Below are 27,068 nucleotides of genomic sequence, written 5' to 3' on the forward strand. Positions count from 1 at the left end.
CTGGATACTAGAAAACGCAGAGCAACAACATTTCTAAAAGTGTTAAGGACATGTAATGGGGGATGGGGGGTTTAATACAATAAAGTATTCCAATACTTTTGACATATTAATAAATCGCTACAGACAAATCTTTTTTTTCTCCTTTTTTAACTTTTTAATTACATTTAAATAACACGATATATTTATCAAAACTCCCTTCCATGCTTGCACACATGCACTTTACGTTATGTGTAGTTTTGTGTTCCTGGTAGCACTGTGTTCCTGGAGGAATGTTGTTTCGTTTCACTATGTACTATATTAACTGTATATGGCTGAGATGACAATAAAACCTACTTGACTTCTTTTGTTGTGTGTACTGGCAGTATGTCATATAAGGCACAAGGCACTCTGTTCCAATACCAGTTACAAGTGAAAAGAACCATAATTATATGCAGCACTCTGACAACAATACATGGGACATGTTCTTCCAGTATATGAAAGAGTCTTTTTCAGGTGATTAAATACAGTTAGGTCCATAAATATTTGGACAGAGAGAACTTTTTTTTAATATTTCTAATATTTATGGACCTAACTGTATATAGGATATTCTGCAAAGTTGCAGTAACAGCTATACCGCTCTGTATGCGGAGAACATCAAGAAACCAGATATAAAAAGGTGATCCTTTATTTATTTGACAAAACTCATTCTAGGATTGAAAAGGTGAGAACGCACTGTATCATCAAGACTATCTGCTACACTAATCAGCCTGTAAGATCTAGAAAATGCTGATATAATGTGGAGTCATTTAATGAAATGTAGAACTTGGAAACAAACGTGCATTGATGCAGCAGATAACTCATTTCAACTGGCAAGGCTTACTACTGAAGAGCAAATGACCTGAAATATTTAGCAGCTTTTTGAACAACTGTGATGGCTTAGTTCCAACAATGCTCCTGTCACAGATTTTCACCGTTTCAGCATTAGGGGTTAGGTATTACCCCTTTGAAATCAAAGGGCCATACATTATGAACATCTTATGAAGTCACATAAAGGGCATGAGAGAAATAAAAAGGCAATCACCATGAATTGATATGGTTACTATCAGAACACAACAGCTTCCTCTCTGGTATTCTGCCACTTACTGTTAAACCCCAAAGACTGCAGAGAATGAACATACCTTTTCATGCCTAAATCTTATCTTTACTAACATGTGGACCTGCCCCATGGTCCAAGCGTGAAAAAGTTTAATGAAGCCATATACAGAGGTTACTGTCTGTGGTCAATTAAAGGTGTATGACACTGTGAAGGCTATACTGCACTTCAGAAATACCGTAAATGTATAAAGGTTTTAACAGAGAAACTAAATGGTAATTGGTTGGGTCTAAATTAAGAATCAAGATTATCAATAATGAATTGAAATTCATTTTCGTCTATAATGGGAAATGTTGATTGCATTTATATTGTGGTAGAAGAGTGCTCATGCACAACAAAACTTTACCAAAAAAAAAAAAAACACATGTAAAAAGTTGCAGGTAACCCTCCACCCTGTATAAAAAGCTGGACTACCAGATAATAGGTTTGCAAGGCTGGTATCCAAGTAGAATATCATACAAATTTAGAATTTGTCCACCACTGTTGAACACTTGGATTCATTTTGTTTTCTGAGTGTCACAGGAAGGAAAATCTTGATAAAAAAAATCATACAGTCTGCAAGCACTGTCATATGAAACTTACGCACTCTTGAAACAATGAGTGTCTCACTCTTATCACGCCAATTTATGCTTAATTGCAAAATCCTCGCAAACAGAAACTAAAAAAAAAAAAGTAATGTCAAAATTTTTTTTTCTCCATGCAATCTGCATCAGCCTTTGATAATTCTAGTGTTCAGCTCGATTTGCTAATTGTTTAACAAATAAACAGTACTTCATTGTTAAAACAGCATATAAATAGGGTAGTGGCATCTCATAAGGCAAAATATGCATACAGTCTCCAGACTTTTAAACAAACATTTGCACATACTTAAACGATGAAACTGAACCAATAAGAAATAATATTTCTAATATAAATTTGGTTTTAGGGGTAATAACAAAGTAAACACAGGAATCCAACTTCTTTTCTAAGTTTTACTTTTTATATTTTTTTCCTCTCTAAGGCTTATTAAGACTTAAAATTAAAAAATACTTTGTTTAGTTGCCGGACTCCAGTTTTTACTATTTTCCATGTAAATCTATGAGATACAAGTATACAGTGATCCCTCGCTATATCGCGCTTCGCCTTTCGCGGCTTCACTCCATCGTGGATTTTATATGTAAGCATATTTAAATATATATCGCGGATTTTTCGCTGCTTCGCGGGTTTCTGCGGACAATAGGTCTTTTAATTTCTGGTGCATGCTTCCTCAGTTGGTTTGCCCAGTTGATTTCATACAAGGGACGCTATTGGCAGATGGCTGAGAAGCTATCCAGCTTACTTTCTCTCTCTCTCTCTCTCTCTCTCTCTTGCGCTGACGTAGGGGGGTGTGAGCAGGGGGGCTGTGTGCAGCTGCTTCCTGAAAGGACATCGCATACTTAAAAGCTCAAAGGGCACGTATTGATTTTTTTTATCTGTCTCTCTATCTCTCTCTCTCTTCCTGCTCCTGACAGAGGGGGTGCGAGCTGCCGCCTTCAACAGCTTTGTACCGGCGGTGCTTCGCATACTTAAAAGCCAAAAAGCCCTATTGATTTTTTTTTTGACTGCTTGCTTTGCACTCCTTTGAAAAGGAAGATATGTTTGCATTCTTTTAATTGTGAGACAGAACTGTCATCTCTGTCTTGTCATGGAGCACAGTTTAAACTTTTGAAAAAGAGACAAATGTTTGTTTGCAGTGTTTGAATAACGTTCCTGTCTCTCTACAACCTCCTGTGTTTCTGCGCAAATCTGTGACCCAAGCATGACATTCTAAAAATAACCATATAAACATATGGTTTCTACTTCGCGGATTTTCCTATTTCGCGGGTGGCTCTGGAACGCAACCCCCGCGATGGAGGAGGGATTACTGTATTCCAATTGAAGTTTAAATGTTTTAACAATTCAGCTTTAAAAAGATTTTTACCATTATCTATATATATAATTCACTAAGCCGCCGACAAGTAGACACCCATGGAAAGCATGCAAGACAGCCACGCCCACCAACTCTAAGACCATTGGATACGATGACAACTCACAGAGCCACGCTCACCAACTCGGACGCGACGCCTCGGAAAACACGCCGTCATTTATGTTTGTCTGTGCTAGAGTCCACATGCACCTCTGAGCCATGTTGATTGTTCATAGGGGCATGTTTCTCGCAGATGTGAATCGCTGTATGCAGCATCTAAAACAGTTTGCGAGGGGTGTCCCATGGGATCCTTAAAACAATCCTTTAAAACTGAGGTTAAAACACAATGAAGGAAGCAGCCGTTAAAAACCAATAAGCCCTGTGCCTCTTTTTCATTAGCGTCTCATCTGCTTCACTGATGAAGGCCCTGCAACAGTCGAGACGCTCTCTCAGCAGCTGACCTTCTCTGTGCCTGACTCCACTACTGTCAGTCGCCTGATTAAAAATGGCCTTTTGAAGGGGAGCTATGGACCCGCTATACCATAGGAACACATTGCCTTCGAGCCTGCTTTCTCTCTCTCCTCACTCGCTCGCACACTGCACAGGGGAGAAATGCCCACAGCACAACTTCACCCGGAAACCATTTCAGCCATACTTCCACAACCCTCGCTACGCTGTGAGTGCGATGATTATTTAAAAATGGCCTTTCGAAGGGGAGCTGTGGACCCGCTATACCACAGGATCACCTGTGACATTGCCTTCACATTGTTTTCCTTTTATTTCTGATCCCATCGAGCAGATCAGACACCCAGGCAAACAACACTGAATAATCAATAGCTGCAACTACTTTGCCCGCCCCAACTCCTCACCTGAGTCAGTTTTGTCTGTGTTCAGCAGTGTTTCCCAAACTCGGTCCTGGTGAACCCCTGTGGCTGCAGGGTTTTGTTCCAACCAGATTCCTAATCATTAATGCCGGTGAAACTCATCCGGGATAAGTCGGTTTTTCAAACGCAGCCGTGTAGCTGGATGTAATAATACAAGATGAATGCGCGCTCCCACACTGAGTGAAAAGCCAATGTATATTGAGTCTAGAAAACATGATCAGCAAGTCTTTGATAGGCTGCAACAAAATGATGAAAATATGGGCGCATTTTTTTCACACAAGCTGTGTGTGTGTGTGTGTGTGTGTGTGTGTGTGTGTGCGTGTATGGGTGGGAGGGAGTTAGTTAATTAGTTACTCGAAGGATTTCAAGATTTAATATGCACAAGCGGTAACACTGCAAAAGTGGCCCAAACCAGAAAAGACGGCTGGCAAAAAGTGGCCGACAAATTAAACGTGTGTTCATTGTACTTACTGAAAGCAGCGTTACGGATTTTGCAAATGTTCATTTTTTTCCCTCTGCTTAAAAAACATTAAAAAAGCGGCATGATTATGCGGCATATACTACGCCGCGGGTTGGTATGCAGCGTGTAAAACAGTTTGTTTGTTGCAGATGATTTGCCTTTTATTTTTACACGAAGACAATTTCCTGTTAGATTGGCCTTTGTGATGACAATTAATATGGCACAGGGCCAAACTTTCAAAAAGATAATCATGTATCTGCCAAAACCAGTTTTCAGTCACGGACAGTTGTATGCTGCTCTCTCCAGAGTTCCATCTTTTCATCCACTTACTGTTGTATCCTCAAAACCAACACTTTTAGACAACTGTGTCTTTCCGGAACTGTTCAGCCATCAATAAATGATTATGCGACGTATGCCTGCAGGAACACAAGCGAGCGACACACACACACACACATACATACACATACAGGCACGAGAGAGCGCTGGACGCATAAGAATAATAATACTTCATTACATAGATATACCGGTGTTTTCAGTATTCAAAGCACTATCCACACAGGGAGGAACCGGGAAGCGAACCCAAAATCTTCCACAGTCTCCTTACTGCAAAGCAGCAACACTACTGCTGCGCTACAAAGCAGTTAAAGAATGCACCGGGCTCGATTTTGTTTTCACTTCTGCTTACAGTGATCGGGTCATAGATAGCATTATTGCAATGTTACTTTTCTTGGTGCCTTATTACATTACGGATGTTTCACATGTTCATTTTTTTCCCTGTGCTTAAAAGACATTAAAAAAGTGTTTCTCAACTGTGACTCCGGAACAACTCAGTACGCAAGCTATACAGTAATCCCTCCTCCATCGCGGGGGTTGCGTTCCAGAGCCACCCGCGAAATAGGAAAATCCGCGAAGTAGAAACCATATGTTTATATGGTTATTTTTAGAATGTCATGCTTGGGTCACAGATTTGCGCAGAAACACAGGAGGTTGTAGAGAGACAGGAACGTTATTCAAACACTGCAAACAAACATTTGTCTCTTTTTCAAAAGTTTAAACTGTGCTCCATGACAAGACAGAGATGACAGTTCTGTCTCACAATTAAAAGAATGCAAACATATCTTCCTTTTCAAAGGAGTGCAAAGCAAGCAGTCAAAAAAAAAATCAATAGGGCTTTTTGGCTTTTAAGTATGCGAAGCACCGCCGGTACAAAGCTGTTGAAGGCGGCAGCTCACACCCCCTCTGTCAGGAGCAGGAAGAGAGAGAGAGATAGAGAAAGATAGAGAGAGACAGATAAAAAAAATCAATACGTGCCCTTTGAGCTTTTAAGTATGCGAAGCTCCGTGCAGCATGTCCTTCAGGAAGCAGCTGCACACAGCCCCCCTGCTCACACCCCCCTACGTCAGCGCAAGAGAGAGAGAGAGGGAGAGAGAAAGTAAGTTGGGTAGCTTCTCAGCCATCTGCCAATAGCGTCCCTTGTATGAAATCAACTGGGCAAACCAACTGAGGAAGCATGTACCAGAAATTAAAAGACCTATTGTCCGCAGAAACCCGCGAAGCAGCGAAAAATCCGCGATATATATTTAAATATGCTTACATATAAAATCCGCGATGGAGTGAAGCCGCGAAAGGCGAAGCGCGATATAGCGAGGGATCACTGTATTAAGCGTCAACAACGAAGACTTGCTACACCTTAATGAACAAGTGCTGAAACTTATCCCTACCGACGAAGTAACTTTCACCAGCGTGGCCTCTATCGTCACAGACGATCTCGCTTTCAGTCACGGACAATTTTATGTTGCTCTCTCTAGAGGTCCATCTTTTCATTCACTCACAGTGGTATCCACAAACCCACCCCCATTTGGACAACTGTGTCGTTCAGGAAGTGTTCACCCATCAATACATAATTATGTGGCGCGGGTTGGCTAGTTTTAATGATTAAGTAATGTTTCACATCTATTTTGACAATTGCTGCCACCTAGTGGTTTTGGGTTTTATACAGACTACAAGCAAGCATGGCATAAATAAAAAGAAAAGTCTTTCATGTGTTCATGCACATATATAATACATGAATTTTTCAGTCTTTGTACTATAGTTGGAAATCTGCACAAATGTATACCATAAGAAAAATGTAAACAAGAACAGGCTGATCAGCCCAAAATACTTAATCACTACTTAGTGCTACCTACTACAATATTTAAAAATGTTTTCCACATATCCACGTTTCCCTGTGTGAGGAAAAACCTTTTTATGCAAAATTTACACATAACCACTCTCAATCTGTGTCCCCTTGTTTAACTCATTTTAAAGTAACAGCTGTAACTCCATTGTACTAATTCATTTCACAATGTGTACGCTACTATCATCTTGCTTTCCTAACCTCTGTTTCATTAAACAGAAAAGATTCAACCCCTTTAATCTTTATGCACTTGACTACCCTGCAGTCCTAGAAGGAGTCTAATTGCACACTTCGGGACTTCCTCTAGGTTTATTCTATCTTTATCATAACGCAAATCAGCACTGTAAAAAAGTATCAGATATGATCTCACTAGCACATAGCATAGCTGAAAAGCAACTTGTCTTGACTTATACTAAAAACAAGATGGTACGTAACTTACTAACCTATTAGATTTCTTACTTCAGTACAATGCCTGGACAAGGAAAGTGTCAAGTTTCAGATGTCCGCTTTGTGTATTCAATTTTAACAAATTTACAGCCTGTGTGTACTTAATATTAAAATTTCATCAGCCAACAGCTGACTAAGTCTGAGTTTTGCACAAGTCCTTCTGTAATGATTCTGACATGTGTTGCTAGATCTTTTCTTTAATCTTTTAACTACTAACTATCTTAAGATTACGAGTTAGTAGTTTATGATTGCTAACTTCCCAGTCCCAGCAATTCAGTTGGTTTCAGTGTTTTTATTACTATTCTCCATCTTCCTCCCTCAATCTCCTAATCACAAAGAGAAATTAAATATTCCATTTAAGTAGACACTGTTAAAGAATCACTTTTCCCAACCCAAAGCTGACCTGCTGATGGCCAATCTTCAGTGATTTTAAAAACTGGATTCCTACTTTCAGTAATTCTTGTTTGGTTTGTGGTCCACTTGGACACATTGAATTCTATACTCAAATTATGGACATTTTATTGACTCACTTCAGTGTTCTCCCTAGCGTCTTTTAGCTGGGCGCTCCGCCCGGCTATTTAGTTGAGTGCCCGGCTGTCATCTCGCATGACATTGTGAGATGACAGCTGCAGATCTACAGGCACAAGCAGATCTAATGATCTGCAGAGTTGGCAAGGGATGAGCGGGCAGGTGGACAAATGTTGCTAAAGCTAATAGCGGGGGACAAGGCGGAGCTGAGTTCACAAGCAAAGAGTATGGGGAGGTGGAGTTTCAAGAGGGGGATGTACATGGTAATAGCAGGGGCAGAGCGGCAGTTCATAAGCAAAGAGCATGTGGAGGTGGGCGGGGAAGAGGACGACTGATAAAATAAAAAAAGTCTAGTGGAACCAGCCTGTCAGATATCAGAAAAAGGGCATCAGGAAGTGATGTCTCTGTTCTCAGCATCGGTGCAGTCTGTATAGATAAGAAGATCTCTTCTTGTTCAGTACATAGCAAACCAATATTAATAAAATATTATATATATATATATATATATATATATATATATATATATATATATATATATATATATATATATATATATATACACATACATACACTTATATATTATATATATATATATATATATATACACTTATATATTATATATACACACACACACAGTTGTTTAAGCATTAGGTGTGTTCTGTGTGCAAAAATCCTTGTAGCACTCACTGTGGTTCCTGTTTAAAGTGACCCCATCTGCCGTTCTTATATTTGCTCATATTTGGACCTGCGTCCATATTGCAAAAAGTGTGCAGAAACCCTTGCAACAAACACTGTGTCCTGAGCTAAAGTTTTGTCACTGAATTGCTGAGGGCTTTGTAGGGAAGCGTATTAGGGCCACGGTGAAGAAAAAAATACGGACAAAGTGAAGAAAAAAACTATATGACAAGAATAAAGTTGACACGATGCTACATAACTTATGACGGGGTTTGAGAAAATCTAGTAAATTAAATATTCATTTTAAAATGTTTAGTTTATGATGTTCTACTTTAATGACAAACTACGAGAATAAAGTCAACATGTCGACTTTAATCTCAAGATAAACAGCGAGAATAAAGTAGAAATGTTGAGAATAAAGTGGAAATGTCGACTTTATTCTCGACATAAGTGTCGAGATTAAAGTGAAAATGTCGAGAGTGCGTACCTGCCGTAGTGCAAGTGTGAACTGAATATCCAACAGGCTCTCACTTTCCCACTCAAAAGTCTTATTCATAGGTACTTTTAATTTTTTTTTTTTTTTTTTCAAACGTTTTACCAACATGAGCAAAAAAAATGTTCAGAAAACAACAGTGCTCAGTTATTTCAGAAAAGAGACATCACAGACTAATGAAGGTGCAGCGTCAACTCCTCATGTGGCAATTTCAGACAAAGACATTGCAGAGGCTGGTCCATCAGGGGAAATCTTTTCAGCACACACTCTGCCAATTGATAAATCTAAGCACTGCTTATCAGGCATAAACAAACAATGGTTTAAAGATTTTGATTGGCTAATGGTCAAAGAAAATGGTATGTGGTACTCATTGTGCATGAAATATTTAAACAAACACCCACCAAGGAGGGGTTACCTTGGGTAAATGTGCCATGCACAAGAATTCGAAAAGAAAGCTTGCTGGACCATGAAAAAAGTAAAACGCACATCGAGTCTTCTGCTAACCTTTTAGGAAAGCATGTACTAGAGCAAACTGGAATCGGTCAAATTGAAAGATCTCTATCTGTGTTAAATAACTTAGAGGGATGTCTTTGTGGGAGCTTTAAGATCCATGCATTGATTGGCAAAAAATGAGTTACCACATACAATGTTGTTTGAAAAGCTGTAGGAACACTGTAAAGAAATGGGTTGTTCCTTTTCACAACATTTCAATGTTGGTAAAAATGCACATTAAACCTCTGAAAGAATAATGCAAGAGCTGCTGGATGTCTTTCTGCATCAGAAATAACATCTAACCTACTGAAAAATATACACGCAGAAAATTTTTTCAGTATTCTGTATGATGAAACCACAGACATCTCAGATGTAAAACAATTAATTATTTACATTAAATATGTTTGCCAGGGTTTCCTCCGGGCGCTCCGGTTTCCTCCCACAGTCCAAAGACATGCAGGTTAGGTGGATTGGCGATTCTAAATTGGCCCTAGTGTGTGCTTGGTGTGTGAGTGTGTTTGTGTGTGTCCTGCGGTGGGTTGGCACCCTGCCCGGGATTGGTTCCTGCCTTGTGCCCTGTGTTGGCTGGGATTGGCTCCAGCAGACCCCCGTGACCCTGTGTTCGGATTCAGCAGGTTGGAAAATGGATGGATGGATGTTTGCCAGGTCACTAAAGAGGTCAGAATTAGTTTTGTATCAACCCGCAATATGATTGATGGCAAAGCAGAGACTATAACCAACAAACTGAGCGAGACTATGGACACTCTAGGCTTCAAAACTGCTAATCTGGTTGGACTAGGGTCAAATGGAGCAGCTGTTATGATTGGGAAACAGAAAGGTGTGGCAAAACAGCTTAAAGATAAAACATCTGGACTCTTGGTCAACTGCCACTGTTTAAACCGCCGATTGGCCCTTGCAAGTGCCCAAGCAGCAGCTGCTGTACCTTATTTAACAAAACTGAACGACATCTTAAGGCAACTATTCTATTTCTTCCAAAATTCTTCATTTAGGAAGGCTGGTTTAATGGAAATTCAAAATATTTTGAACATTCCCCAGATTAAGATGAAAACATTGTCCAATTAAGATATAAGCTCTATATTACTCTGCAAATACACTATCTCTCTGTTAAGCCTGCTGCTGCTCCAGTTAATTTTTTTCACTCTTTTTAATTAAGGAACATGGATATTATTAAATGTCGTAAGGTTTTTCTAGTTGCCAAGGTTGGTCCAATGTCCTGAATTTGGCAAAAGATACACTTTACCCTGATATATGCTTTCCTTGTAGTTCTTGTTAAATGGTGTTCTTTTAAGTGATTTAACATGAGTGGTTATGTAGCTAATATATTTAAAATGTTTATGAAAAACTAACGCTGTGCTGATAAATAAAATGAAAAAGAAACAATGCAGTATAGCCTTGATTTTCTGCTATTGACTTCCCCTGCCAAATGCAAAAGAAAAAGACTCGCTGTATGAAGCATAAAATTGAAACATTGTGAAAGAAAATGTATAATAATATTACTCCATACAATATGCAACCAGCAGGTGGTGTAAAGGAGGATTGAAGTATCACTATATTCAGCAAGTTATAGGGAAAAATCCCATTGCAACCCAATGAAAACATGTTAAAAACTTCATTCATTTGGCTTAAATTATTTTTTAGCACTATGAATCAATTTATTATTTTGTCTGATACTTGAAGCACATTTTATTCTGCCCCCATGATATGGTGCATTTCATTTCTTTAGGATATTGAATATACAAGACCTAAATAATATTCATTTTGGAATCCTTTTGAGCATACCTGAATCTGAGCTCTATTCCCAGCTGTAATGTTAGAAACTGTCCAACAGGCTTCCTTCCTAATGGATTCTTTAGGACTACTAAGCAAATGCAGAAGACATGGCAACGCTGAACAATTTAATATTACCTAGAAGAAAACATCAAAAACTAGGGTTATCCTTTGCAGCATCTAGTTTTAACTCACAATGAAAATATATAATTTAATTTTTACATTATATAAATAATCTAAAAGGTAAAATATCAGTTTGAAACATTTAATGAAGCATACACACAAAAAAAAAAAAAAAAGCTGGACATCAATGAATGACATCAAGTTAAACTAAAGTGTGCCATAAATAAATATCAGTAGATGCCATTAGGCGTCAAATTATAAAACAAACCATATACACACACACACACACACAATTATAAACTTCATATGCTATTACATACTCTAAAAGTTATAAAGATAAATAGGCTGGTGTACATGCATGGTGCTTTGTGTACAGTAGTTTACATAGCAACCACAAAGTCTATATGCATTAGAAGACGACGGTATGCTCCCCTCCATTCTCCACTCAAAGCAGTCTCTGATAGCTGTTTTTACACTGACTGTTAGATGTAGTGGAAAAAACATCCACCTAGAATCAAATGCCCTAATCTGAGCTGTCAAATTTCAGAAGCTGCTTTAATGACATCCAAACATCAACTTGGAAGGTAATGTCCACAAATGTGAAAGAAATGCAAATTTATGCTGAGAATGGAGGGTGCATATGGACAATTTTGGTAATAAATTTTAATCAGAAATGCATGAGGCCATTGTGGCCAGGCTAAAGAAGTGTGATTAATTAAAAAAGCAAACAAACTCACTGCCTTGTTTTGAGAATAGTTTATATCAATCTTTCGAATACAAGAGATCAATGAGCTGTTGATCACTTGACATGGGACATTAATTTCCCCTAAGGCCTTTACAGATAAGAAGTTTAGCATTTTCTCTCTCTCTTCTCAATAACCCTTTAACTTTTATTAAACATGGTTTTGCATCATTCAACCACTTGGAATAACGTGAAATAAAATAGGCTAAAGGAAAAGTAAATTCAAAAGTCAGTTTCAAGATCAAAATCAATGTTATCAATGGAAAGGCATAGTTTTAGCAAAATACACATGCATTTGATTTTGGACATCAGTGACTCAAAATTACAAATGCCAATTATCATGGAAACCATTACACAGGCATGCAAAAAAAATCTTTAAATATCCATCTACATATATTAATATCTTTATGTTATGATGGACAGAGTGTGAAGTGGGTGGCCTTGGTTAGCTGTCCATGCTATGCTTGTAAGTCCCCCTCCAGAATAACTGCCACCCCAGGGAAAGAAGAGTAAAAGGGTTATAAAAAAATTCAACTTTTGATGAATTACCTTACTCTCACACAGACAAAAATACATTTAACTGACATAAGTTTATTCTGAGAAAAATACAGTACAGAAATACAGTAATTCATCAATAAGTGATTATTTTTTTAAAAAACTACATGTGCCATGATTACTGGCACCCCTGCATTTAATACTTAGTGCTGTTTTACTGGCAAAGGGAGGTTGTACAGTTTTCTCATACAAGACTGGATAATACAAGGCAGGCGATCAGAGACTATTCCTCTTTACAGAATCATCCCAGATCATTCTAGGTTCTTTGGGTGCTCTGTGATTGATGGCGTACAGTAAACTTTGTTAAAATGATATTAAAAATGCCACTTTGTTAGTTGTTATTTCAGCCGTTTTGGTGTTCTATGAGGAAAATAAAAAAAAAAAATCCTTTGCCTGTCATGACCACCCATTTAAATTTGGGGAGGATCTCGTATTTCAATAGAGAAGCCAATGTTATCGATAACACTGTGCACTTTTTTGATTTTATGCACTTTGTGATGAGCCTAGGTCAGATATGAGCAAAATGTTTTTTTTTTTTTATTTCAGAAGTGGGAAAAAAGTATTGCTACTACCTCAGATTCTGTTCAATTATTGTTTTTTTGTTTTTTTTTTTTCTTCTTCTAAATAACTTTTTGATCCGCCTGTGACAGATGTGACCAAATGTATAAGGGAAACAATGAATAAAACTTGTTTTAAAATACAATCATTTGTGTTGATTTAACATTTCTCATTACCTGTTGCTTACCGGCCGCTGAAAATGTCTGGCGCAGTTAAATTTCTTGGTTTGAATATGTGGCCCAACTGAGATTGTAATTGAATAGCCCTGATCTAGATGGTCACGAACTGACCACAAATGACCTTGAATTTTCAATAACATTGTGCATTTGCATTATTTAACATCAGATTATATTATTAAAGAGGTTTATTAATATATACAGTGAAATCAAAAAATATTTAGCCCCCTTCACTTTCTGCACACTGTGTGTTGTATAATTTCGAGTAGATAAATTTTCCATTTTTGCCCATGAGTCTACACTCTACACACCTATAACAAAAAAGTGAAAAAAAATTCAGAAAGTGTGTAAAATGAGAACAAAGGTTTCTTTTGCAAAGTCACAATCAGATGTGTCAACAGATCCTGGTTTAACTGCATACAAAAGAAGGTACAGTATGTAGTATCATCTACTGATGCTTCATATTTTCATTATTTACACTACTGTTCATCTAGCATAAAAAAGTGCATTTGTAATATATTAGATTGAGACTATAAAGTAAATGTCTGAAGACAACATAAAGACAGAGTAATAGAACTTGGTAATGACATTGGAAGACACATAACTAGTCTTTGAAGATATGTATGATGAATAGTTAATAATTGAAGTGTCAAATTAGCAAAAATGTAAAGGTGAAATAGTCACATAAGTATACATTTGAACATATTCAAACAAATATTAAAATACTAGATACTTTATGCATGTTTGCACATTTGTGCTTTTATTATATTTACTAGCCAACGCCCACCATAGCATACGGCGGTGTAAGAATAGGAACAGAAAACAGTGAGAAAGGAATTCAGAAATCAAGAAGAAATAAATACTTCTTGAAAGACGCAGTTGTGCATAGGTGTTCTGGTGGAGAACACAGATAATGAGTCGAAAGATTGAACCCTAGAATAAGCCACGTACAACTGACCATGGCTGAAGACTGGTATCAGGTCTGTTCTCTGGTCTTTGGGTATACGACAGCGCATGTAGAATTTCTGGCCAAGCAGGATTACATGTGAAAGTGATAAATAAATCGGGCTTTCCGAATTTATGTACTATGGCCATGGCATCCTGATAGTTTTGTTGCATGTATCTTGGACTTCCTGGAAATGTGGACAGTAATATGATCATTTTGCCTACACGTACATTATTTTCAGCGTTTGCTTGCAGTGCGTCTGATAGTCCTTTGTATTGTTCCACGCACAGCTCTTGTTGATGTAATCTGAGATAGTTGAGACGCGTGCCCTCTGTTTTAACATACGCATCTACGACGTACTGTTGGAATAGTTTGCGGCTGGAGTGCAAAATAGAGCGAAGGGGTTGATGGTTCTAAGCATGGAATCTAGCTGGAGAAGTAAATTTTCGCTGCATGCAGAGTTTGCTTTATTTTGTAAGCGTACTTCAGTAGCTTGAGCTGTGTCAAAAACATACAACTGTCCATATCCTGGAGAGGTAGAAGTGTTAGCGTATAGTGGAGAGATTTGGTGATAAATTTGCCCGTGTATTTTAAAACAGTATGGTCCGTAGCCAGGAGGTTGAGTTATCTGTGCACCCAAGGAAGCAAATGCTAGAGAAGAGTTGTACTCTCGAATGTGTTCACGATAATTTTTAGCTTCTGATGTTTGCTGTGTAAGAAGCTGTTGTAAAGACACAGGAGCCGCAGACAGCATGGGGAAAGGTTTGGAAGAGGACAAATAGGAATCGAGAAATGCCGTGTCAGCTTCATGTGAGCGGGACCGGTTTTGAAGCGTGGGGAAGGGTTTGGAAGAGGACGAACAGGAATCGAGAAGCACCGTGTTGGCTGTGTGTGGGCGGGACCGGTTTTGATGTGGAAGCAGGATGAACCAGAAGAGAAATATATATAAGAGATACCTCTATTATTAATAATTAAATTTTTTGTCTTTGAGAAGCTTCTGACACGAGGATGATTGCATGTCAAAATTGAAACAAATGTGACACTTATGATTCTGTCTAAACAAAGTGTCAAGATCAAAGAGAAAGTGAAGCCAAGAAAATTTTGCACTGCCTGTAACATACATGAGATACCCAGACAAAAATCGCTAGTGATTCCTCAAACAAATTAAACACAATAATTAAAAGTCACCAACACGCCCGTATGCTTCTTTTTGCTTTCAGGGGTCACAAGATTGAGTTTCAAGAGTACATGAGAATTGAAATCAACAGTAGGAGGATGCCAGAGAACAGTTAAAAATCTTAGTGCAAACTGTACATCTAAAAGCAGACCGGTGTGAGAAGACACTAGAATTCCCGAAGCCTACAAAAAACTCGTAATCCTGGGCCACCTTAAATTCCTTCTCACCTCTCTGTCAGCGTCTTTTGTGTTGTAAATGTGTCGATCAGTACAAGCAGCATGCTATCCCATCCCCCCGCCTACCTCCACAGCTCAATTCGCAAAGAAGGTTCTCACTGCTCAGTGTTTATCTTGAAGTGAAGTACCTGGAGTTGTAGAGGGCTAATAGTAGCATCACTTGAAATACATACATTTCATGTGTGCTCCATGTCTATAACAATCTATGTAAACACATCGTTAACACAGAAATGGTTTTCATGTTTTAGTAATAATTGACAAAATGTAGACATGAAGTGCATAATGTATGAAGCCTGAAGTCCAAATATCAAATAAACACTTTCACAAAAGGTATTCTTAATATTACACAATAAAAATAGACTTGATTTGCGTCTGTAACAGCAGGTGTAAATTTAAAGTACTTGTTAAAGTTAGCGTTTTTTTTTTCCCCCAGTTTTATTCTCTCAGTCACGCTCCCACAACCCCTCACACCCATCCTCGAAAAACTCCCAATCTGACGCGGTTTTCAGATAAAGACGTGGTATAACAAACTTGTTTCGTTATACCACCTCTTTATTTGAAAACAGTGTCAGATCTTCTGCGTGAATGAGACTGGGACTAGGAAAAAACTGTGGACGTGGGTGTGAGTGGTGTGCGTGACTGAGAATGATTGCAGATGTGAATTTTTTATATTCAGTTTTATTCTTAGGTGTTCCTACTCACGCTGAATTAGTATGCACCTTCTGGTCCATGATGTCAAAGCTGCACTGACAAAAAACGAGAGACATAGGTATATATGAAATTTGGAATAATTCATTTTATGACCTGTATAGCACATTTCGGGAAAACATTGTTGCACTAATGCAACATTGTATTCATTCGCATACTTTCATGTGGCTGCAGTCACTGACAGCGTTTGTTTTTTTCCCCCCGATCTTGCCCTGTCTCCACATTTTGGTGCATGGTGGGGTTTCTTTTGTATTCCAGGAGATGCAGAGAACAGAATAGTACAGAGAGGTCAGTTCCACGCTATATACAATTATCAAATTCAAATGTTAACAGTTCACACACACCCAAGGACCATCCTTCGTGCATTTATGACATGTGCACCTGTTGCAATGTACAGATCTCTCTATGCTGTGGTTCCTATTACACTGAAGGAGCACCGGACACTGAACTTTCTTTCCAGGGGGAAGTGGAGGTCTTAGAACAGAAGCTTGTCAATTTTGCATCCTCTTTTCTTTTTCCATTGCCTTTTCTTGTAAATGCAGGAAGGATGGTTCTTGGGTGTGTGGGAACTGTTAACATTTGAATTTAATGATTGTATATAGCATGGAACCAACTTCTTTGTACTATTGTCCTCTGGCTCTCCTGGAATACAAGAGAAACGCCACCATGCACCAAAATGTGGAGGCTGGGCAAGATCGGGGAGGGGGGGCAAGATGGGGGTGAAAGAGAAAAAAAAAAAAAAACAGGTCACTGACCACTACCACATGAAGGTATGTGAATGAATACAATGTTGCATTAGTACAACAATGTTTTCCGAAATGTGCTATACAGGTCATAAAATTAATTATTCCAAATGTCATACATAAATATGTCTCCCTTTTTTGTCACTGCGGTTTTGACATCATAGACCAGAAGGTGCATGCTAATTCAGTGTGAGCAGGAACACTCAAGAATAAAACAATCACATCTATAATCATTCCCGGTCATGCACACCACTCACACCAACGTCCATAGTTTCCCCAGTCCCAGTCCTGTTCACGCACAAGATCTGACATTGTTTTTAAATAAAAATGTCGTCATCTGAAAATAGCTTGAGATTGGGGTTTTGGGTTGTTGGAGTGTGAACATGACCGAGAGAAGAAAACTGGGGGAAAAAAAAAAATGCAGAGTACTATAAATTTTCACCGTCAGTTACAGACGCAAATCAAATGTATATTTTTATTGTAAAATATTAACAATAACAGCAGCTCACTACTAAAAACAGTAAATTTGGGAGCCAGTCGGTATCGAACCGGTGACCTATTGATGACGAGTCAGCAGTTCTTACCACTGCATGATGTAAGCTGTTGTATCAATAGCCTACCCTAACCCACTTTCTTTTTCTTCGTTTATATTCTTGAATAAAAACACACATGTTTTGTTATAGTTGTACCTTTTGTGAAAGTGTTTATTTGATATTTGGACTTCAGGCTTCACACATTATACACTTCATGTCTACATTTTGTCAATTACTATAACATGAAAAACGTTTCCGTTTAAACGATGTGTTAACATAGATTGTTGTAGACACGGAACACACATGAAATGTATCTATTCAAAATGATAATATATTTACCCTCTACAACTCCAGGCACTTCAAGATAAATACTGAGCACTGAGAACCTGCTTTGCGATTGGGCGTTGGACGGGGTGATGGGATTGTAGGCTGCTTGTGCTGATCAACATTTACAACGCAAAAGACGATGATGGAGAGGAGCGAAGGAATTTAAGGTGGGCCAGGATTATGAATTTTTTTGTAGGCTTCAGGAATTCTAGTGTTAAAAAAAATAATTTTACCAGTAACGATTAAAGCTAGTGTGAATTAAAATAGCCAGCCACTTTTTACATTAAACTAAAAAATTAAGACTAATACTGGAAACAAGCAAGAAGAACTTAAAACAACTTTCATGTGAAAATTTCAATGGGTCTTACTTGAGTCTGAATATCGTCACCAGTCACAATATTTCCAACAGCCCTTAAAGCAGGTGAAATGACTTTATAATCAGTATGCCTGTGAAAAAACAAAGCAACACCACAGAATAGACATGTTATGTTAAATGGAAGTTAAATCTGTTGCTGTTAAACTAGTTACTTAAAATCAGTAATTGTTATCTGAACATCAATATTTTTCAGATAATTTTTCAGCCTACTTAACAATAAACCGATTAATGGAATTTTACCTTTACAGTGCATTTTGCACTGCTTCACACTTAGCAAAGATGAAGCCATGCAGCATGTTGATCTCCTTACTTTCTATAGTGTAAAGAACACAAGCACAGTATTTGGACCTAGGGCACGGAATGCGAGTTTAAAAAATTCTCTAACAGATTACATTAAGCTCACCTTATTTTCAATACAATAGTAATTTAACTTTCTGCATTTAAAAAACAATGCTCTTTATTCAACTAAACTGCTTTGTAAATCATTTACTACTCAGTTATGGTGCACTTTCAGAATGCCTGCAACTGTCACACATGCAACAAACGATTTCATGCATATTTTTCAGAAAGCTGTGGCTCACTGGTTAGCTAAATTTCTCATTATTCTGTGTATGTTTATATTGATTTTAATAGCCTACAGGATGCAGAGGTTCCTCAATTAATAAAATGTATACTATTAAACTAAAACTAGTTGTATTCCAGGAACCTGAGGGCTGCTTATTGTGGTGAACCAATTGAATATATGTAGGTCAATGTTTCTCTTTTCTGATCAATGCAAGGGTTATAATATTTAATGTTAGTTCATCCCAGCACTTTGGTAAAACATTTCATCAACAAATCACAAATTAGATCAAAACATATTAGATACACTCTAAACACTAGCTGTCAAATCACCAAAAACAGCTTTAAGACTAAATCTTAAAAGATAATGAATTTTAGATGTATTTTCTAAATCTAAAATCATGAACTCAATGGTAAGAATTTAGCATTTTTTTCAAACCTTAACTTGTTTTACTTACATTAGAAGTTCCACCAGCCTTCTACATACTCCAGAGTCAATCACAGCTTGAATTTTGTCATTGGGACCATCAGAAAGATACGATAAAGCCCAGCAGGCATCTGCCAAAACATCTGGATCACTGCTGAAAAGTAGCCTTGACAGGACATTCAAACAGGGAGAAACCTATATTTGGAAAAATAATTTGCCTAAAATTACTTGTAGTCATGCCATTAACAACTTTTTGAGAAATAAAAGGTTAATTAGTATATGTAATAAATCCGCATGAAGTTATATCATCTTCAGATTTCTGAAGTAGAAATTATATCAGAATGCATCATCTACATTTTTTAAAGAATTTCTTTAAAGGCATTCTTCCCAACATAGCTTGGCAAAGCCTATTCACCTACCCTTGGAAAATAAAATCAAATTCCGAAGCTCACTAAAGTCTTATTGCCTACCACACTACTGTTATCTTATTCCAAGTATCTACAGTTATCTGTGTGGCCAAATCCTTAACATCTGTACAAAAACTTACCCTTACCTAGTGTGGCGGATGGATGGGGCTCTTACCCAGCCAGGACGTCTGGAAGCTGGAAGGATTGGGAGAGAGACAGTATCTCCCTCGGTACAAAAGAGGGCTGTCCCCCTGGTTTGTATTGGGGCCACGGGATTGGAGCTTGGAAGCTCAACCCTGTTGAGGCCTGTGGCCACCGCCAGGGGGTGCCTGGACTGTTGTGAAGCCCTAGACAACAGCACTTCCACCAGACTCGGAAGGGCTGCCAGAAGATCCAGGGACACCGGGAGTGTTTCCGGGTGTCCATGCAGCATTTCCACCACACCAGGAAGTGTGGACAGTAGGGGTGGACGGTATGACCAAAATTTTATATCACGGTATTTTTCTAAATTATCCCGGTTTCATGGTATTGGACGGTATTTTTTTCCCCATGCATGAGTGAATGTTAACCACATTTTCCACTGCCATTACTGCAGTAGACTGGCTAAGAATAACCTATTCCACTGTTATGAGAATTGTACATTGTACAAAAAACATTTTAATGTGCACACAAGTATTAATACAGGTTTGCATGGCCCCATAAAGTGATAGTTTTCAAGGGGGTGACACTAATGAAGAGAAGGAATCACATTGCATGACAGTTGCAGTCAAAATATAGAACCTTTTTATTGAACAAATTTTGCAAAAACTTAAACTATGATTTTGACAACATATTTTCAACCATCCAAAGAGGCATTTAGACTTTGTAAAATGTCCAGAGGTGCTTGTCAAAAGTTGTATTGCACTGAACATGTCTTAGAAAAGTAATAAATAGCAAATATTTTTTGTGAACCAATTACACTTTGTTAATGTTAACCATCTCTGTCCACGGACACGTTAAAGTGACTTTTTCAACAACTTTACCATCAATAAACTGCATAATATTTAAACTAATAAATAATAACAAAATAAATAATAGTATTATTACTGATAGCTGCACTATTACTTCAAGACTTCAAACCCAGGTGCATTACACAGTATTCACCAAATTAAAATAAAATAAAATAAAATAAAACAAGTGCAACTTTGTGATGACATCCTTACCAACTGTACCATCATTTAGGCAAACTGCATTAATATGGACCTTGCTTCAAGCTAAGCTATATACATAAATTATAAATAAAATAACTGCAACTTGCATTTACTGTATACAGTAATCCCTCCTCCATCACGGGGGTTGCATTCCAGAGCCACCATATGTTTATATGGTTATTTTTATATTGTCATGCTTGGGTCACAGATTTGCGCAGAAACACAGGAGGTTGTAGAGAGACAGGAACGTTATTCAAACACTGCAAACAAACATTTGTCTCTTTTTCAAAAGTTTAAACTGTGCTCCATGACAAGACAGAGATGACAGTTCTGTCTCACAATTAAAAGAATGCAAACTATATCTTCCTCTTCAAAGGAGTGCGCGTCAGGAGCAGATCATGTCAGAGAGATAGAGAAAAGCAAACAAATCAATAGGGCTGTTTGGCTTTTAAGTATGCGAAGCACCGCAGCACAAAGCTGTTGAAGGCGGCAGCTCACACCCCCTCCGTCAGGAGCAGAGAGAGAGAGAGAGAGAGAGAGATAGAGAGAGACAGAGAAAAAACAAACAAGCAAAAATCAATATGTGCCCTTCGAGCTTTTAAGTATGCGAAGCACCGTGCAGCATGTCGCTTCAGGAAGCAGCTGCACAGAAGGTAGCAACGTGAAGATAATCTTTCAGCATTTTTAGACGAGCGTCCGTATCGTCTAGGTGTGCGAACAGCCCCCCCTGCTCAATCCCCTAGGTCAGGATCAGAGAAAGACAGCGCAAGAGAGAGAGAGAGAAAAGTAAGTTGGGTAGCTTCTCGGCCATCTGCCAATAGCGTCCCTTGTATGAAATCAACTGGGCAAACCAACTGAGGAAGCATGTACCAGAAATTAAAAGACCCATTGTCCGCAGAAATCCGCGAACCAGCAAAAAATCCGCGATATACATTTAAATATGCTTACATATAAAATCCGCGATGGAGTGAAGCCACGAAAGGCGAAGCGCGATATAGCGAGGGATTACTGTAATGCTATTTGTGGTATAACCCTAGGGAAGTGCATTAGGGCCACGGTGAAGGGAAAAAAAAAAAATACAGTAAAGAGGGAAGAAAAAAAACAAACTACTGGTATATGTCAAGAATAAAGTCGACATGCTGACTTTATTCTCGACATTTCCACTTTAATTTTGACGCTTATGTCAAGATTAAAGTCGACATTTCCACTTTATTTTCATAGTTTACTTCATAATTAAAGTAGAATGTCATAAACTAAACTTCGTCCTAAAATCAATGTTTAATTTACTCGATTTTCTCAAACCCCGTCATAAGTTAATGCGGCACATTAAATGCTTTGTGTTGTGTTCCCCGACCCAGTTGTTAATGGCGCTGAGGCAGCAATCACCGCACAGAATCCATTCATTTCATGGTATTCCTGCTCTCTAAAAATTTAGAATGCTAAGATAAATACTTGGTATCATTTTCATGATGAAATGCATTAAAGCAGGTATTAAACAAGCACGGTAGTGAGGCGGTAGTGCTGCTCCCTGGCAGTAAGGGGTCCCCAGGTGTACGTTCACTGTAGAGACCTTTATGGCAGGTGTGACGAGGCTCCAAAAAACTGGATGTATGAATGGGTATCACACAGGTTTAACTTAAATATTGTGTAAATGTTGGGTTTGTGATCTGGTGGTCGGAGATACGAACACAGAATAATTTAAATATATCTTTGCTATACATGTTTAATTATGCCATCTATTCAGGGTTGCGCCCATCCCAGCAAACATTATGTGCAAGGCAGGAGAAAATCCTGAACGAGTCGCCAGCACATCGCAGGGTGAATACGAGCAACACATACACTAGCAGGGTCAATATAGCATAACAAAATCCCACATCCTACATGACTTTGAAAGGAAACTGAAGCACGCCGAGTAAACCCACCAGAAACAAATGCAAATTCAAAGCAGGGAACACCCAGGACCCCTTTGCTGCGAGGCACCAGTGTAACCTCCAGGATTACTACATGCTTTAATGCATTTCATCATGAAAATGATATCAAGTATTTATCTTAGCATTCTAAATGTTCTGAGAGCAGGAATATCATGAAGTGAATGTATTCTGTGTGGCGATCGCTGCGGGTGCCTCCTCAGTACAAGAGGAAGTCAGTTTAAGAAGCACATACTCGATTTAACATGGCTCGGGGTACACTTAACACAAAGCATTTAATGTGCTATATAACTTATGACAGGGTTTGAGAAAATCTAGTAAATTAAATATTCATTTTATGATGTTCTACTTTAATGGCAAATTACGAGAATAAAGTCAACATGTCGACTTTAATCTTGACATAAACGGCGAGAATAAAGTAGAAATGTCGAGAATAAAGTCAACATGTCGTCACACTATTACACAGTACCCAGGTACATTACACAGTATTGAAAACAAATAAAACAAGTACAACTTGGCTTGCAGTATTATCCAGTAGTATAGAAACAGTATTTACACATTTGAACATAATGGTCCACATCTGACCTTTTAAAACCAAAGTATCTCCAGATAACGGACTTGACTCCCTTTTTTCGGCAAAAGTTATTCTGTGTCATCATGTTCAACTTTATCGTCTGCTACAGCTTCAGTTTCAGTATGTTCTCTGTCCATTTTCAGACTGCAATATCTACACTACCACTACCTATTTAGCGGTGTAGCAGTGAAAAAGAGCCCCCGTGCAACACCGCTGTGATTAGCGGTGTAGCAGTGAAAAAGGTCCCCACGTGAACAGTTTCCCGCTGCGTCATATTCCGAACGTCGTTTAGGCAATTTAAACCGGTGTTGCGGTATAACAAAAATCCATATCATAACAAAAATAAAAAACGGTTTTCGGTAAGAACTGGTATACGGCCCAGCACTAGTGGACAGATGGTCGTCAAGGAGAACCTGGAGCTCTCTAGGGGCACTATAAAAAAGCCGCCTTACTTCATTCCGATAGCCAGAGTCGGGAGGTGGAGGACAAAGCTCCTGGAAGAGGAGTGGAGGCGGCAAAGGATAGAGAAAAGAAGAAGAAAAAGAAAAGGACCGAGCAGAGGTGGTGATTTGTGTACTGTGTAAAGGAAAATAGTGTGTGCTTTTAGGACTTGTGTGTCTCGGGGTCTGTCTGTGTCCCAGCTGATCACAAATGCATTACATACATCTTAAGCATAATTGTTTTTTTGATTGCACTCTAAACAATGTATTAAAAGTACACTGTCTGAACATGTGGAATAATGAGACCACAACAGACTCCGTCAAACCTGAAAGTTTTAGGAGCCTATGCTGTGTATTCAAATCAGAAACGTGTTCTTCCTGCACTTGTTTACATAGTTTATATTAAATGCACAAGACTGAATTCTGTTCGTTTCCACGGTTTATCAGATACTAGACTGTCTGCGATTCCAAAGGTTTGGTATCATGAGATCATTTATAAATACTTATAAATATAGTTGTGACCTCCACACTAGTCTTTGACAGCCATCATCAAAATCATCTAATTTGGAAAAAGATCCTTGTACCATAATTCTTTGCTTCCAGTATTTAGTTCATATTTCAACTCATCTACTTTGCAGGTTATTCCACCAGCAGAGGAAATAGTATACTCTGCTGTGTAAGCTCATAACTCTTGTGTGCTATTTTTTTAAATCATTAACCTTAATAAGTGTCCGTGTGTGTCTATCTGTCTGGATGATAAGGTTATGAAGAAACAAATAATAAAAATACCAAGTAAGAGTTAATAAAAATTGATGTTACTAGACTACTTCAATATTTCGATGATGTATGTTGATAACAGCAGCCTGGTAACATCTTTATAAATCAACACACCCTAATCTTCTGGAGTGGATGAGCTCTTCTCATGAGAGGTGGTCAAAATAAGCAGCATAAGAGTCCACTTCTCAAACTCTGATTAAATGCTGCTATGATCAGATGCACCAACCTGACCAAGACCTGCCCACACAGACTTGAAGCTGTAATTGCTGCCAAAGGCCCACCATAGGGGGTGAATAGTTAAGCGACCAAGTATTTTACATTGTATAATTAGAATTAATTCAGATCTGTTTTCACTTTTGACATTTAAGAACAATTTTCTGGCTAAGTTTAATCCACTGTGATTCAATATTTTATAATAACAAGATATGAAAGGTTCCAAGGAGAGGGGGTGAATATTTTATAGACACTCTCATATTTTAAACCATGTTCAAGCTTGAACAAATTTGCTTCAATAAACATTTCAAAATCTGAATTAATTTCGTCTTCAACTTGTAAAAAGAGATTCCAAAAACAAACCTACCTTGCTAAAATCAGGAGGAGGATTCTTCCCTCTGCATAAGTTAGACAGAGCCCAGACTGCATTTCTTGTTGTTGTAAGCCGACTTGATTTTGTTAATAACCTGTTAAATGCAAGTTGTCAAATAACCACAATAATATATTTTTCTTTGCTTTTAAAATAAAAGGTTTATGCAATTTAAGTAAATTTAAAAATTATCTACCAGCCAGATACCCTCTCCTCCAACTTGTAAAAAGGCATTATTTGCCATCATTCCTAGTTTCTAAACCGAGGACTCCTCTCATTGTAAAGTAAGGGTACGCAAACCTTTTTACAAGATGCATTTGGAGAATTGTGGACTGCTCCTCAAAGCAAAAAACTTTCAATATTGTTTGTTCCTTTCTTAGGAACTGCCCTGTTCAGATTATATTGAAGGCTTTCAGGAAGAATCAGCTGCAGAGACTAGTATGGTCATTATAAGGATTTAGTGTACAAAGTCCAATTACTCAAGGATTTTGATATGTACTTGGTGTTGTCTTAACAGTTAAGATGAGCCAATGCCTTGGTTATATAGAAAACTTACTACTTCTGACAAAACGTTTTGCATGCAGAGTCTTTTACTCCTAAAGAAAGAAAGTAAACATGCTCCCAAAAATGACAGATATGTATAAAGCAGCTTCATCTCTGTTTCTTTTCTTTAAATACCTAAAAGCATTGATTACATCACTGCAACATTTGTGTGCACTGTGCTGCAGAAAATCAGTAGAGCCAGGTTTAGATTTAAGGTTTAATTTAGTAGCCTGCCTCCCTGTAGGATTTTATTATAGAGCTACTGACTGAGAAGAGGAGTGGGGGAAACGGATACAATCTATATACCTTCATAATTTGGAGAAAAGGTTCCAGAGACCTCTACATCATTCAAGAATCCCTTGACTGGTGTATTGTAAATTATGGTATACATTAATCAACCCCGTTCAAAAAGGCAAATTGATCAATGACTGACCACTGTTTATTACAGATATTTTGTATGAAAAACTTTTGTAAAATTCATAACTAGGAATACTTCAAACTTTTTTCATTCTCCTATTTCCTCCCTGCTACGGGAACAACTGATAATGCATTTGGCAAATAATAAGTGCACAACAGGTTTTGTTTTCTAGTTATTTCTGGGTTATCTGTGATTTCTTACCATGGAGTACTTCCTATGAGCTCTGCTGCTTTAATGCCTGTTTGGATTAAACTCTACCAATATCAGTCATTCTCAATTGAGAACAGAACAAATATTCTTCACCCTCAGAAAAAAGTGCCAAAAATCAAGGATAAATTATTTTACTTTCCAATTTGTCATAAATATATCCCATCAATGAATGTTTTGTAAAACCAACAGTTTTGCTCCTTGGAAGTGAAGATATTCAATACGTTTTACAGCTTCTCTTTCATATATGGAACACTACACACAGCTTTACTTGAAGTAAAGTTCTGGGGCAAAGAACAGCATTCCATGTTTATGAAAGGCAATGGTATTTTTAAAGATACTTATCCTTTCAGGCATCAACTCACAACAAATTATTACAAATATGTACTTTGTGAGAGCTAACTAGTGAATTGCATTATTTACAGGTTTTTCAAAATTATTTACTCTCTAGTCTGTTAACTCAAAATTTTGCAGCTCATTACTTGGAACTAGAAAGCATACCAAATAACTGTATTCTTAAACATCTACACTAACTAGGTAAGATCTGCAAATTGTCACCATATTAAACATTTACAGCCCATTTTACTTGGCAGATCTATTTGTATTACATGCGTTCCAGGGCATATTGTACAGTGTGATTACAAAAGACAAGGCTCTCCTAAATATTCCAAGACTGCTATAGAAAACAAACCATTTTGTTACAGGAGCCCCATTCCTGAAATGATGTCTTATTGTGGAAAGATAGCCTGACTGGTCTCATTTAAACCATGTCCGAAGGTTCACTTCTTTAACATTATTAAGAGTGGCTGACTTG

At 37.9% G+C, this 27,068-nt stretch overlaps 2 protein-coding genes across 3 annotated transcripts in view; both read right to left on the reverse strand.

Annotated features, from left to right (window-relative positions):
• Window positions 1-27,068, reverse strand: part of rwdd1 (RWD domain containing 1) — a 506,701-nt gene that overhangs the window by 52,814 nt on the left and 426,819 nt on the right. The gene's annotated exons all lie outside the window — the stretch shown is intronic.
• kpna5 (karyopherin alpha 5 (importin alpha 6)) overlaps window positions 1-27,068 on the reverse strand; it is a 95,055-nt gene that overhangs the window by 9,606 nt on the left and 58,381 nt on the right. For both annotated transcript variants that reach the window (XM_051924673.1, XM_051924672.1), the window contains exons 8-11: window positions 25,084-25,183; window positions 19,219-19,382; window positions 18,192-18,270; window positions 11,012-11,137 (exon numbers count right to left, since the gene is read on the reverse strand). In XM_051924673.1, coding sequence (XP_051780633.1) covers window positions 11,012-11,137; window positions 18,192-18,270; window positions 19,219-19,382; window positions 25,084-25,183 — 469 coding nt within the window. The remainder of the gene's footprint in view (window positions 1-11,011; window positions 11,138-18,191; window positions 18,271-19,218; window positions 19,383-25,083; window positions 25,184-27,068) is intronic.

This window comes from Erpetoichthys calabaricus, chromosome 3, assembly GCF_900747795.2.
Source record: "Erpetoichthys calabaricus chromosome 3, fErpCal1.3, whole genome shotgun sequence".
Classification (NCBI taxonomy): domain Eukaryota; kingdom Metazoa; phylum Chordata; class Cladistia; order Polypteriformes; family Polypteridae; genus Erpetoichthys; species Erpetoichthys calabaricus.